The 14,191-nt window shown below is 43.3% G+C and overlaps 1 protein-coding gene across 2 annotated transcripts in view; it reads right to left on the bottom strand.

Moving 5' to 3' along the window:
* Window positions 1–13,115, bottom strand: part of LIN7A (lin-7 homolog A, crumbs cell polarity complex component) — a 50,476-nt gene extending 37,361 nt beyond the window's left edge. The window contains exon 1 of one of the 2 annotated variants that reach the window (XM_062613843.1): window positions 12,628–13,115. In XM_062613843.1, coding sequence (XP_062469827.1) covers window positions 12,628–12,907 — 280 coding nt within the window. In that variant the 5' untranslated portion in view covers window positions 12,908–13,115. The remainder of the gene's footprint in view (window positions 1–12,627) is intronic. The other variant, XM_062613842.1, reaches the window with a different exon arrangement.
* Between the last annotated feature and the right edge of the window lie 1,076 nt (window positions 13,116–14,191).

A 14,191-nucleotide genomic window follows, 5' to 3' on the forward strand; every position in this document is an offset into this window, starting at 1 on the left:
CATATTCTAAGATGATATGGGTAGCAGTTATAGGTTTAATGCTGTGGCACTTTACACTCCTGTGGCTAACCAGTACTATGAATGCACAAATAAACATAACAAAGAACAATCATACAGAAGTCTCATGATTCACCTCGTGATGAGGGTTTCAATCCACCACACTTCTGATGTACACATCGACAGCTCAACGACTCACCCTATACTGCTGTTACAGTCAATGAGGAAAAACAGATGCTTTGAGGCTACAATTCATCTGACCTATTTTAGATGAGATGAATCATAGGCTGGGAGTGCCTGTTCCCTTTGTTGACTAGAAAGGGAGACTCCATGATTGGCTCAGATGTAAATGCCTGCATCCTACATATCAGACATCTACATCAGCATGATGAAACCTACTCCTACTGACCAGATATACAGCGAATGACTCATGCAAATTTACCTTCATGTGGTCCAGGAGACATCATACTTCAAAACACATCTAACAAGAACGGTTGTTAGCAGGCAGACTAATGTGGTTTTTAATAAAAGCTTTTAAAAATGCCTTAGCCAATGATTTTATAGATTTTTTTTCTTAATGTATGAGCAAAATCGACTCTGAAATATGACTGACTATATCTCTTGTCTGTCTTATTTTGCCTGATGTGAGATGCCCGCCCCCAGTGACATTAATGGCATACCCCCATGGATTTCTAAATACATTCCTCCACTGTCTGGGGCAGAGTCATTTCCTCTGGCTACTCATCAGACCATGTTCCGGTCTATATGTTTCTATGTGTTTGACCTGCACTTGGGTTCTGTGTGGCTGTAGCTTCTCAGGTTCACCACAGACACCCAAATTCTCTGTTTCACTGACACAGAGCCTGTGACCCAGATGTTGCACACAAAAGCCATGGCAGTGTTATGTACCATGAGTCTTCCCAGCAGCTTTGGCAGCAACACCACAAAATGACAGCAAAGGTCTGAGACATTTTGCAAAATAACTTATAGAAAGGACACAAGCTATTTGCAAGGAAAGCAGTGCCACCTGGGATTCAAACACAGACAGCAAACTGTGGGGAGACCCCTCCACCCAGCATCTTCAAGAGCACAAAAGCCCTTCAAGGTTCTCCTTAGCAATTTCAGTCACTTCTGCTGTTTCAGGCATTCTGCCTGAAATACTTAAGTATTGCTGTTTTGAGGCATACTGCTCCTGAATACTCTGCTTAGCTTGTTCAAATGCAAAATTCAAAAGGCAGGTTCCCTTAAGTGAAAAAAACATGCTCCTTTCTGTTCTCTGAACCTGACAATGTCTACAGTATTTTGAGTAATTTCTCCCCCACTTCCCACTCTCTTAACTAGTGATTTCTATTCTCTTCAGCTAGAGATTTTCAAAGCCTTAACTTACCATAAAGGCCAACTGAGAGAACTGTATTTGCTTTACTTTGGTCAATCTTCTTAGCATATCCATTGCTGTAGGTAGATAGATCCTGTCCTCATTTTTCCCTTGAAATCTTCACATAATTGACATCACAGATGCATCTTTGTCAGCAATTTTCAGACTTTGGTTGCTTGTGTGTGCGCATATGTGTGTGTGTGTGAGAGAGATGGATTTACAGAGCTCCTAAAGCCATTCAGAGCTCATGAGATACTTGCAGCATGGTAACTGTCACATTTCTATTGTTGCTTTTTAAAAGAATAACAATAAATTAAATAACAGTAGAGTTTGAATTAATGGGTAATTCAGGATTGTTTCAATGAGTTTCACTGGCTTAATCTAAAGCCTGAAGAGTAATAATGCAATTCAGAATTTTCAAAGACAGGCATTTAAAATTAACCTTAAAATCTGATCATTTTGAAACAGATATATTTTTTTATTCTTCCAAATCAGTAGTCTCATTGCCATTTCTAAAGCAATCAGGATAAGAAGGTAATAAATGAGTTTGAAAATTTTCACTAGAAGATTTTGCCATCTGTGAGAAATCAAGAAATTACACATACACCAACCATTTACGTTTGACAGCACCCACTGTTTTTGTATAGAAGGTATTGAATGTAGCACTGGTGTGAAAACAAGTTACCAAATTATCCTTTAAGAGAAAAGATTAGAAAATAAAGCTGAAAATGCAAAGAATAGATGACTATTGAAAATGATGGCATCTAAGAACACAGTACTTAAGAGAATGTCATACTTTTTCTGCTGCATGAGCTGCAGAGAAAGGGGAAAGGAATGTAAAATTCCTTCCCCCCCTTTGTATGTAATTTTGACTTTATATTGCTTAATTATATCTGATCTTTGTGATCATAACTATGATTTATAGCTAACCACTTACTACTGAATAGAACAGATGAGACATGATTCTGGTCCATTTTTTGACTGGGGCAGTTGGCTAAAATTATGATAAAAAGGATAACATGCATTTAAAAGTTTATTTTGTATTCAAATAAATATGTATTATATATAATGAACATATGAGCATTTATTAATTCCTTACATAAAAAATTAACCCGTTTCCTGCAAGAAGCAGGATATTTTGTAGTTTCAGGCTTTGTGTCATTTATTGTAATTCTCAGTCTTTCTGTAAGCCTTTTTTTAACTGAGAGACAGGTGTTTAAAGCAGGTATTTGCCTACATAGCACCTATAAAATGGTGTTCTGTCTGACTTCCTGAAACTATGAAATGCAAAAAGCAAATCCTTTGAAGCAAAGCTGTAACTCCCTGAGAAATTCAGTATAGTGAATAGACCTGGCCTTAATGATGTAAGTTCCTACAAGTTGAACTACGTGAAAGCAAGGAAGCTGTCTACTGCCTCATGGAGCCACTGATGTCTTGCAAAGAGATGCCTTGGTAATTCTCCTCCAGCCACATCTGTCTCCTGATTACAGCATCACTTGATCTTGTAGGATCAGTTACATCTGAGCAGACACCACTCACCATACTGGAGTGGAGTGGCTTTAAACACTAGACAAAAGCACACTGGACACTTTGCTGGAACTACAGATGTAAACACTTCAGAGGTTCAGATCCCAGATATTAAAAGAAAAAAAAAGGCTGGTATATTAAATACCCCAAGGACCCTATTTAACAGAATGCCTGCTCTTGTATTGTAAACTACAAACATACAGAGAAAAACACTAAAATCAGTGAAGGAATTAAAAAATTGACTAAGAGAAGCAGAAGTAGAAATAATGACAAGGAATAAGCTTGCCTGAACAAAGAAAAACAGAATGAAAATCTGGGTTTTTTTTCAGCTAAAACAGTTTTTGTTTCTTCTGCAAGCCTGCCTAAGCAAAAGCAAGTATTTATGTGTCCTATGTGCACATCACAAAACAACAGCATTGGCCATATGGGCAACCTCATGCTTTTCCCACACTGTGTGTGATTTTAGTTTGCATCAGAGAGATTTTTGTTGGCAGGAAAGAACACATGAAGAGGTAAAAAAAGGCCCCAACAGGTGTCTCGCAAAGGGAGGTAAGGTTAACTTAGGGATGTTAATTCTCCTTCACAATAGGCACCGTGTTTGAGCCAAAGCAGTAACTCACACTTTCTTCTCTGCTCAGTCATTACTAGAGTCTCCTGCTGCTTCTCCTCAGTTCTTATCTCTCCAGCTAATCTTAGTCTTAAATCTTTTTCTGTTATTACCAGAAAGATGAGAAACATGGCTGTGGGCTACTGGCAACGGTACATAGTGACAATACAATTGACTTCAATTGTCAATTGAAGTCAAGCATCGCCATTTTAGCATCTGTTTTTCTAGGTGGTTTGAGACTCTGGTGAGACAACAGTGAAATGATGGCATTTGTGCAATGCAATGGATGCAATGTAGTCGTTACATAAACATAGCTATATGACTATCGGCAGGCTCATGTAACAAGAAGAGAGTTAATATTCTCTCCTCAATTTTAGTGGATTTAAGGAAATTGCTTTTTCAGTTTGAATCCCTCTGGTAGCTGGCTACATACTAGTAATTTCTCAGGAAAGAAAAAAACCCTGCTCTTTGAAAGTGCGTATGTGAAAAGCTACAACAGGATGTCGTGGTTTAAACCCAGTCAGGTAATTCGTTCGCTCACTTCCCCCCCTTTTCTTGCCCTCCCCCTGCTCTCGGAGGGACGGAGAGGAGAATCTAAAAGAATGCAACTCCCACGGGTTGAGATAAGAACAGTTTAGTAACTAAGGTATAACACAGATCACTACTGCTACCACCAATGATAATAATGATAAAGGAAATAACAAGGGAAGAGAATACATCATCTCACCACCAGCCGACCGATAACTCGCCCCCCCCCCAGCCCGACCAAGCTCCGACCGATACCTCCTCCAACCCCTCAGTCTCCCAGCCCTTCCGGCTAACTCCCAGTTACATCCTGGGCATGACGTGCTGTGGTATGGAATACCTCTTTGGTCAGTTTGGGTCAGGTGTCCTGTCTCTGCTTCCTCCTGGCTTCCCCTCCTCCCTGGCAGAGCATGAGGCTCACAAAGTCCTTGGCCAAACCAAAACATCGCTTGTTATCAGCTCTGTTCCCGAGCTGAAAGTCAAAACATTGCACTGCACCAGCTACCAAGAAGGGGAAAAATGACTGCTACTGCTGAACCCAGGACACAGGAGAAGAAAGTAACACAAATAAAATCCTTTGTTAATAAATCCCTGCAAAACTACACAGTACAGATATGCTGTGGGTAGATGTCAACACCTAACCACTGTTAACTTTTAACTTTGAAACAAATATGATCATAGAAGAAAGCTGTGTCTATGTTGAACTGCAACTGCAATTTACAAACACAACTTTGAAGGACCAGACCTTGAGCAACGAGGTCTAGTGGAAGGTGCTCCTGACCATGGCAGGGGGGTTGGAACTGGATGATCTTTAAAGTCCCTTCCAATACAAACCATTCTATGCTTCTGTGAAATAACAGAAAACCCCTCTGAGAAACAGAGAGCGCACTGCCACTCTCCTTTGCGGTACTGTTCCTTGGTGTCCTACATGTGGAATGACGTTGAGAATAGGCGCAGGAGATCTGGAACTCAGGTTGCAGCCTGATTTCACAAGGTATCTATCTACCTAAGATACAAGGAGCATACCTGGCATACTTTGACATGGCTGTACCATTAGGATGCAAAAGGTGCTGGATAAATTAGTAGAAACTCTGGAGCTATTACTATTTGGTTACAAGACTAGCAGGCTTCAGAGGGGATCAAACATAAACCAGCTCTTTTTCCAAAGACTGCTTCACAGATTTTAAAGCCACCATGCCTTCTTCAAGTTTCTCTGGTCTGTTACACAAGTTTCTGTGTGTAACAAGGAACAGCTATGTTATCCTTTTGTTCCTGTGCTGATTCAGTAAATACCATTTAACAAAAACACTGCTGCCAAATCTATTGATAAGTTAAGAGATGATGGTACATAAATTTCTGAGGACTAAGACTGCTGCTGATGGCCAAGGTCATTCATCTAACCTATTTCAAGCACTTTCTTCCCCAGTGCTTAACTGATCGTAGAGCGACTGATACCTTAAGGTCTAGGAGATTTACACTTTTTCCGAAAACATGGTTGAAAAAGAAGGAGTCAGCAGATGGGAAGGATTAGTGATTAAACATATACTTTTATTGAAAAGAACCTGTAAAAATCTAATTTTTGGTTCAGAAGAAATAAATCTAAAGCCTATTTTGGGCAACACTCTTCGTTAAACAATTATCCATGTTTATACAGAAACAAAATCAATGCTTTGCTGCTCTATGTATTCATGGATATTTCAGTATTCCATCTTTCAAATAAAGAACAATTCTCTTCTAATCTCTTCTCAAGACACGGTTTTCTAATCCAGATTTTTTCTCTTCTTCTTATGAAGTAGCGCTAGGGTAACAACGCATTATGAGAAGCTGTATGCAGTTCCTGCTGAGTTGCGTTTGAGAAACTTAAGGTTTATTTAGCCACCCCATTTTGGTCCCTGGTAAAACAAGTTTCCAAATATGTACATAGACCTCCCTCCATATTTAACATATCTATGATCCAAGCTTGTGGCTTAAATACTCAGGAAAAAAAAAGTTAGTATGTAAACGTGCAATTCTAAATCAATTTTTTTTCATCAGAATAGAGAATTAGCAGTTGAATGTTTCTCATTCAGAGGCTGACTCTCCAGCAAATGTCTCAAGATTAAACTCACTGAGATTAACTTTGAAAACGCCTGGATTTATACATGCACATACCATTTACAGCACATTAGTAAGTATTACTTTATAAATGTCAAAAATGCATATCTGAAACATATTAGCCCTGTGTTATGGAAAACAGACTTTCAAATTTACAGTTACATGCTTCTCAAAAATCTATGTGCCTTTGCTTGGTTTCCTCTAAAAATCCTCAATTTCTCTTATTTTTGCTTCTAATAAGTTAACTAAAAGCAATGGCTTTTTACAATTCATATTTCTATTGCATTACCTACAAGAACATTGTATCTGAGTAACACAGGTCAGCCAAAAGCTTGCATTTGTATCTTTTTGCACTTGCTTGAGAGTCAGCTATTTTAATGAGTGATGGGCATGTACATGTCCTGAAACAGTAAACTCCAAGGACAAATTATGCTCTGCACAAAGCTGATAATTTGTCACATTTTCAAAATAAGTTTCTGTCTGATAACATCATCAGAAGGGTCCAACTCAAGCACTATGATGGAATTAAGCAAACTGTTTACCTACAGTTACATTAAGAGGCTAATCCTTTTTTCTGTAATTATACAAATGTCTCTTGGACATCAGTTGAAACTGAAGTCTGTAAGTCCCTGCATGGTTGTTGGTCAGCCACAAGGCTGGCTACTCTTTCAAAGGTGCCACACAAACACTTCCTGACCACACAACCAGCATCTGCCTTATTAGTTCCGTGTTTCTGAAGGAAACATGACTGGAAATTTAAGGTAATTCCCCCTCTACACTTCCAAAATGTGACACCTCTTCTGGCTGCTGGGGCACATGGTGGCATCTCTTCTGGGTCAGGCCCATACTGCCAGGGACGTTTAAGCTGTACATGTGCATTTAAGTTTTCAAACCACATATTTTTACACTGCTTATGGAACCCAGAGATGACATGTAAGTAGGTACTTGCCCCTACTCCAGCTCCAGTGCTCCAAGAGCTGAACTGCACACTTAACTAACCAACGTTTTGACTACATGGATCCTCACAAAACATCCCAGTCACCACCCATAAATCACCAGCTTATTCTGGCTACTTTAATCCATCCCTCCATAAGAACGCATTTTAAAAAATCTAATAAATGTTGAAACACTGATGTAAAAAAAAAAAACAAACATTTCAGACTGTGACCAGAATTGTCACTTTTTTCTGCTTCTACAAACAATAGGCCTTTTTTTTTTTCTTTCTTTCTTGGAAGAATGTGTTTGGATATTTATATGTCCTCAGTTGGCATACCAAACAGAGAAACGTTAAGACTTAATGCATGAAGCACTTGCCAAAGCAGTTCGCAATTTTAGCATGCTAAGCTGAAACACGAGAAGATATCCCTGTGACAGACAGGGAGCCAAGCGGGGAGCAGCACATCGCTTAGCACTGCTCCACAGGGCTTCATCCCATGTGAGAGATCTGGCCTTATGTTGTTCCTCTGTCAAGGACTGTATTTCACACTTTATGAACCTGATTTTCCTTTCCTGATGAGTACGTTATATATTTTTTCCAGTATTATATATATTATACTAATATATGCACAATCTACCACAACTTATGTTCAATAAAATTTCTGTTATATACACACATATGGGCACAGATGGGGAAAAAAAATCCCCATTCATGTAGGCTATGAGGATGTAATGAGAAGAAAAATGACAAGAGGAGATGAAGAGGAAGGAAGGATTACTCTAGCAAGTACCAATGTATATTAATGGTCAGGCATTACCACATCTGACAGTCTGTCTGCCACCTCTAACAGCCAATGGAAATTCCAAGCTCATTCGTACTCTCATTTATCATTACCGAACATGGTGCTTTATAAAAGATTTTCAGGGAGTTTTGGGACACCCACTCCACTGGAAGACTATTTGCTTGCATTCATAAAAGCCCAAGAGAATTTACTTCTACATTACAGCCAAACAGCAACAAGTCTTTCCAGTTTCCAAGGACATACTTGAAAGTGAGAGAAATTTGGTTGTCAATAGCCAATAGCTATGAACTTGTGATGAAACTTCACAGGGATTAAAATATCGGCACTGTATATTCATCCTATTCAAATTTCTTGTTTTATTCTCAGTCACATGAAGACGTGAAACCATCAGTGACATGAATAGTAACTATATAAGGAAAAACATAATAGGTCATGGATTATTAACAAAAGACAGTTGAAAGCCCTTCTTCACATGAAAAGATATTCCCTCTCTCTTAATCATGAGACGGTCTTTGCACAGGCTAATTGTATAACATTTTCAAAAACAAGAACTTTTGAAAGTGCCCTTTTGAAGCTGCCGCTTTCCTGGTCCTGTGCAGACAAGAACCGGGACTGAGGTTTTGCAACAATCTGAGCAGTTTTCTTTCAAAGCAGATTTTCATCTTGGAAAGAAAAGCACAAGTAAAATTCAAAGTAAGATAAGCTTTATGAAAAATTTGCCAGTCGTTTAGCAAAATAAGAAAGTTCAGGTAGAGAGGAACATCTATTATGCATAGCTAGAAAGACGTCTGCTTCAATTTGCAGACCTCCATATCACTCCTGAAATGAGTGCCAAGGGAAGCACAGCACTCTATTCTCTCCCAACATCTTTCTGGGAGTGTAATGGTACTTGCAGAAAATGTTTCCATCAGGCTGTCCTAACACACCCTTTAAGTGACCCCATCCACAACAAGCTTCCTTTAATTTCTAACTGCTCACAATGTGTACCTACAGCACACAGGAACTCACAGGAGGACCTCGGAGAACCATGAGGGAGCTTAGCTGGCTGGACAAGATGACGCCGCACTTGGAGAAAAGCAGAATATTGATGCTGGATGTGTATGCTGCATTTGAGACAGCATCAAGCTGGTGAGGTGCTGATGGTCATGGACAGAAGAAGAAAGAGGATTAGAGGAGAAAACTGGGTTGTTGAACAGTGAAAATGGATAGGATTATGAGCAATGCACAGAGATACTGCACTGAAGCTTTGAGAAGAGCAAGGCAACAGAAGACAGCATGCAAGGGACACGTGGGGCTTTGGACAATGAAGGGGAAGGCAGCAACTGTGGATTGTGGGGTAGGCTAAGGCAATGCCTCTGTGGAAGACAAAGGACATTGAGAGGAGAGGCTAAGGCGGCACTGCCTGGCCCATATAGAGAAGGACAAGATGCAAGATGTGACGAGTGGTATGCCAATATAAATAAATACTGTTGGAAAATGCCAACTAACTGCAACCAGAGATGTGACCAAAATCAGTGTCAACCACGTTCTTATTACAGACAGACCTGTGGTATATGTGAAAAATAAGTGTACAGGTGTTTTTAAACATTTCCCTTTTGGTTTTCAGCGACCACTTTATTTTTTTTTAATGGAGGTAAATTAAGCTGGGAACATACTTAAAAAAACCATAACCCTGAACATAAAATGAAAAAGGAAAAAAAAAAACAAACAGAAAAATAAACCCAACCTTACTTTTTTTTGCTCATCATTTTATGAAAGCGTAGTAACTTCCCATCTCAACCTGGAACAAGGTAAAGTTCCCTACACTTTTAGGGTTTAAGCTTTGAATCAACATAAATAATTGCTCCAATTAACTCTGATGGACACTGGAGATTACTCATGGGGTGGTACAGATTCAGGATGCAACACATTTGCAGTAAAGATGACAAAGGGTGCTCTTTTTTATGGAGAGACTTACTTGGCTGTTAGAAGACACCCACCAGGCAGGTGTCAGGCAGCTTTTCCCTTCCAAAGGTCCCAAATGCTGGGACCACCCTCCCTAAGTGGTACCCACACACAGGTCCATCCATTTTTGTTTCCTTCCTGAATCAGTTGCTGATTCCTGCCTCTCCTCCCAGCAGAGCACCACACAAAGGTCAGGCAAAGCCTTTGAGATTAAACTGTAAGTGATTAAAATTTCCATTATTTTGTGAACTTGTTCCACATATTAAAGAGCCCTAATGGAACTTGCACACATTTGAGCAGGTAGAAAGGCACATGATGGCAGGAATTAAGGAAATTAATTCCTGTGCTTTGAACTGAAGTAATCTCCCAGAATGTAATTGGCTTTCAATCATTCACACAAAACATGCCCTTCACCTTTAAATGGTAATTCATTTTACCATACAGGTTTGAATGCCATTTATGTCAGGCTTTAAGAAAGCTCCCATCTCCTTACTAGAATACAGCATATATGTTTTATCCAGGAGGAGATCGTGTCAGAATGTAATTCAGATTTCTGACGTGTAGCTATATGATGTATGTACCTATACGTACCTGTATGTACCTATTTCAGCGACCCCTTAGCAAGCGGAAATGCAGAACACTTCCTGGATGGATATCAAGCAACAATTTCCCCAGTAATGCAAGGTTATTAACGGCAAGTCTCCCAAAACGTCTGCTGTTTCCTTGCTGTGTTGAGCTCTCCATGAGACATGGCAAAGCGAGTATGAGTGTGCAAGACTTTTCAGGGCTGTGCCTAAATCACACCAGATCTGTGCAAATCATAGTGACAGTAAACATAGCTGTATCTGTTTCAATAGAACCAACTGAAATCTGGAAAATCTCACCATATGGAACTTTCCTTCTGTAAAAGAAATACTACAGAGGAAATACCTGGAAGCACTGCGCTTGGTATAATTGCTTCTGGGGTTGCTTCAGCCCACCCTCTTCAGTTGACATAGCAGCAACATGTTACAGATGATGAAGTGCATCCTTCTGACGAAATAGCCTTCTGCAAGCCAGGTGCAGTATCTTTTTCTTTTTTTTTTTTTTTTGTCTGTATTTTCCTTTTGCACGTCACATCCTATCATTCAGCAACGTTTTATCTCTCTCACACTAATATCAGCCCTGGATGACAACCAGGGGACTGTGATGTTGGCACCCCTGCCAAATGGTTAGACATATCCTGGACACTGATAACAGATGCTTATATTAAAATTGGGAGTCATCTGCATCTCTGTGTACCGTGGATTTTTTAAAACACAGTTTTACTAATGAAAAGAAATGTGTAATTCTGAAATAGTAATACTTCCTTTGAAAAGCCAGGTTTGCTAATGGATTGCCATCTGTTCAACCCTTTGCCAGGAAATAGATTTGTCCCGCTTACTGAAAACAGTATTAGGGTGAAACTGTAGATTACACACTGGATTTCTGAGCCGTTTAATTTAAAGCACTTTGTTATTTCACTAAAAATAACTTCAGATTCTCCTCCACTACTAATGTTGGAATTTGAGTCATCCAGCAAACTGTATTTAGAGTACTTTGTGAGGTGCCTTACTCTCAATTAGGTTCCAGAAAAGGTACCTACCTCTCCTTTACCATTTTGAAACAGAGTTCATCAGGTTTCTTTTGCACAGATTTTACAGCAAGAAGCTCTCCATCTTGCTTCAAAAGCCCATCTTAATCCTCCAGAAAATAAATAAAATAAAAAAAAATTAAAAACCTTTTCTAAAGGCATTTGCCTCAATCATGCATGATTCAAGACTGCATGATTTAGATGAGCTGGGAGCCTCTCGGAGGCTCTGGATGCAAGTTAGAAGGACACCCTGACAGCTCAGGATGCTGTATCAGAAGCTGTTCGGCCTCTCTAATTGATGGAGCCATAGGAGCAAACCAAATCAGAACGGTAAATTACTCTCCTCAGTAATCCACAGAAATCTAATAACATTTCTGCAGAGCCTTATCAAGGGCACAAAGGCACTGCAGGGGAGAGAGCCAATTTTTACAGCCTGGAGCTAAAAGTTGAATTTAAACATAACTTCAAGATTTCAGCACCCTCGTGCATTACCTTGGTGAGGTTACTGACACACTGTCAAGGCTGGCAAAGCACCAGCAGCTCTCCATACCCGGACTACAGGAGTAGTTGTCTACAAGAATACACAGACGCGCTGCAAGGTTGGGGAACATCACCAACGCCAGCGAACGGGGAAGTTACAGTCACTGACCTCTTCACACTCCTCGCCCCTTCGCCAGCCCCCTAGAACGAAGCAGGCAGACACCAAACGCCCTTTCTCCTCTCGAGGTGCGCGCTCCCAACTCACTGCCGGTACGGCCGGCTCCCCGCCACGGAGCAACCACCGCCGAGCCACCGGCGGGGCCGGTATCGCGGGGCCGCCAAGGGGAAGCCCCGCGGGGCGGGAGCAGTGGAGTGAGGGGCACAGAGGAGGGTTCCCAGCGCCCCGCAAAGCGGCGCGGAGCGGAACGCTGGCAGAGGAGCCACATACCGAGGGATGCCAGCGCTATCCCATGCCCGGACAAAGTTTTATTTCCTCCATTTCAGCCTTTCTCCTGACACCCACCTGAGCCCCGCGGGGAGGCGCCTCCCCACTGCCCTCCGCTGGAGCCGGCGCTGCCGGCAGAGCCGCCGCGGCAGCAGCTCCCGGCGCGCTGGGACTGCGGGGAGAGACCCCCGACTCCGCCGCGGCGGCCCCCGGGCACGGCGCAAGACTGTAGGGCGGCCGGGCGGCCCGGCGGCAGCGGGAAGCGGCAGCGGCCGCGCTTACCTCTGTCCAGCGTGAGCGGCTGGACCGCTGTCAGTGTCGCCATGTCTGCGGCGGGGCTGGAGCCCGAGTGACGCGCGGCTCCGGCACCGGCGTGGAGTGCGGGGAAGGGCGGGGAGGAGGCTGGAAGGGAGAGGGGGCGGAGGAGGAGGGTGGCTCCGTGGGAGGAGGAGGCGAGCGGGGCGGAGAAGGTGCCCAGCGGGGGGCGGCCCGGCACAGACGGGGCGCCACGATGTAGCGGGCGCAGGGCGGCCCGGCGGGGCCCGCAGCGGGCTGCCGGCATCGCTGCGCCACCGGAGCTGGGCCTGGCGGGGAGTCCTCGCCTCACCGCGCTCGCCTCAGGGCCGAGTCCCAGAGCCCGCAGGGGCCGCAGCAGCCGAGCCGTGCGCGGGGGTGTGGGGCAGGCAGCCGCCGGTCCCACAGCCCCGTGGATGCCGCAGCGGCCGATGGCGGCTGAAAGAAGGCTGAGGGCGGGGAGCTCTGCAGCGCCGCGGGGCGGGGAGGGGAGGATCGGCGGGGGCCGGATCCGGCGGCGCGGCCTCGCCTGGGCCGGGGGCGGTGGGGAGGGATGTGCCTAGCTGCGCTGCGGCTGGAGTGCTGTCAGGCGGCAAGCGGACGGTGCTTCAGGGTGAGGAGCTGCCCGGAGGGCTGGCCGCAGGGGATGGAAGTTGCGTGAGAAGCCAGGAGAGGAGGTATCTGGCCCCTATGAAGGGCCTTGGCCGAAGGTACGTGTCCTGTAACGGCCCTTTTGGATGGATGACACTGTCGGCCTCATCCTAAAGTCTGGCCATCACCTCTTTTCAAACTGCTGAGTAAAGCTTAGCCATCCTCGAGAAACCCGAAGTTTCCCATAAGGCAAACCCAACATGTCTCCACAGTGTGGGGTCGAGTCCTCACATTCACAGAGCAAGACTTGTGTGGTGACCATGCATGGTGGCCGCCTCTTCCCCATCAGCTGCAGCTTGTGTGAGCTTGGACACCTTTGTGAAGACCATCCGTGAAGGTGGAATTCCAGCCCAGAGCTCTGCGAGGTTTGGTGGCAGCCCTCTGGTTGTTGACCCTCGTTGGTCACATGAAGTCAAAGGAACCTGTTCAGCTGCCATCTGGGAAAGGTGCAGCAGTGTGGCAGAGTAGCACAGAGTTTTGGCTGCCTTCCCTGCGGTGGACAGCAATGTAGAGGAACGACTGCGTGAAGAATGGCATCCTTTTTAAGTATTTATTGCCCTCTGTAGTACCTGTGGTCTTGCGTTCACCCAGGAAGCGCTGGGATGGGGTGCAGCATTACTCCAAAGGGGAGTGGCACTCAGCTACCTGACAAGCCACAAATGACTTGAAAGTACAGCAAGTGCAGTTGTATGTAATTAAAATCTTTCAACTGCAAGGGTGTTTAAGCACTCGTATAGATAATGAGGGAAGGTGTGGAAACTTTGCCATTAAAAGTTTTCAGAGCAGATTAAAAATTCATTTGGCCATTGTAAAATTAGAGAAATTTAAAATAATATGTATGAACCACCCACTTCTGATAAAATTAATTCATCACGAAGTTCTTTAACAAACAGTAGCCCAT

Source organism: Pezoporus occidentalis, unplaced genomic scaffold (assembly GCF_034315485.1).
Source record: "Pezoporus occidentalis ecotype Australia unplaced genomic scaffold, CSIRO_AGI_Poc_V1 ctg17, whole genome shotgun sequence".
Taxonomy (NCBI): Eukaryota; Metazoa; Chordata; class Aves; order Psittaciformes; family Psittacidae; genus Pezoporus; species Pezoporus occidentalis.